Genomic DNA, 923 nt, shown 5'->3' on the forward strand with positions numbered 1-923 from the left:
AGGGATAACTACATGATCAATGTTTGTATACCTAACCCTGAATTGTACCCCACATATTTACAATAAAAAGTTTAAAATAAATAATAAATTAAAATAAATAAATAAATTCTAGGTGTCATAAAATGGAAACAAAAATGTCACAATTTTTAAAAATGAGCCATATATTTGGATTTATTGAAAGATTAATTTTCCCAACTTGTATTTACAAGTGATTCAGGATCACTGACAATGCTAATGAATGTGACCAAAAGTTACTGCCAGAGTGATTCTCAGACCTTTTGTACATTTGGATTTATTAACATATCATGCTATACTTCAATAGAGATTGGTGGTACATATAGGTGCCTCTTTCTAAAATTATTTGAGGCACCAGTCTTACTTATTCTTAGAGTTAGTAAGAGATTTAGTGAATGGGGTATTAGTGAAACAGCAAGAATAGTGACCAGGCCATTAACTAGAACTGCCTGTTGTGCCTCGAGTCTTCTAGCTTTTCTCATACCTGATGTCTCTTGCTTCTCTCTTTAGGCTAAGGTACCTGACAAGATGTTGCATTTGCAGAGTACACAGATGCTGCAGATGCTAGAGAAATCTTTGAGGAAGAGCCTTCCTGAGTCCTTAAAGGTGAGGGTAAAACACTCAGGGGGAAAAAAAGATTAACAACTGTCTATGAAAAAGCTGGGAAAGAAAACAAACATTTACTGAGCACCTGCTCTGTACCAGGTACTCACTTGTGTTGCATCTTATTTAGTTCACATCACCGTGATGCAAGACAACTATATCCATGGAACTGACAAGGAAATTGAGGTTCAGTTATGCAACTTGACCAAGATCACATCAATAATGAGTGGCGCCAGGCTCGGTGGCTCAGCCTGTAATCCCGCGCCTTTGGGAGGCTGAGGTGAGTGGATTGCCTGAGCCCGCGG

The 923-nt window shown here is 38.1% G+C and overlaps 1 protein-coding gene across 1 annotated transcript in view; it reads left to right on the forward strand.

Moving 5' to 3' along the window:
• Positions 1 to 543: 543 nt before the first annotated feature.
• LOC103269913 (glycine N-phenylacetyltransferase-like) overlaps positions 544 to 923 on the forward strand; it is a 14,246-nt gene continuing 13,866 nt past the window's right edge. Inside the window, 1 exon segment of the mRNA XM_008067466.1 lies at positions 544 to 621. Coding sequence (XP_008065657.1) covers positions 544 to 621 — 78 coding nt within the window.

This window comes from Carlito syrichta, unplaced genomic scaffold (genome assembly GCF_000164805.1).
Source record: "Carlito syrichta isolate Samal-C Ts95f unplaced genomic scaffold, Tarsius_syrichta-2.0.1 Scaffold309639, whole genome shotgun sequence".
Taxonomy (NCBI): Eukaryota; Metazoa; Chordata; class Mammalia; order Primates; family Tarsiidae; genus Carlito; species Carlito syrichta.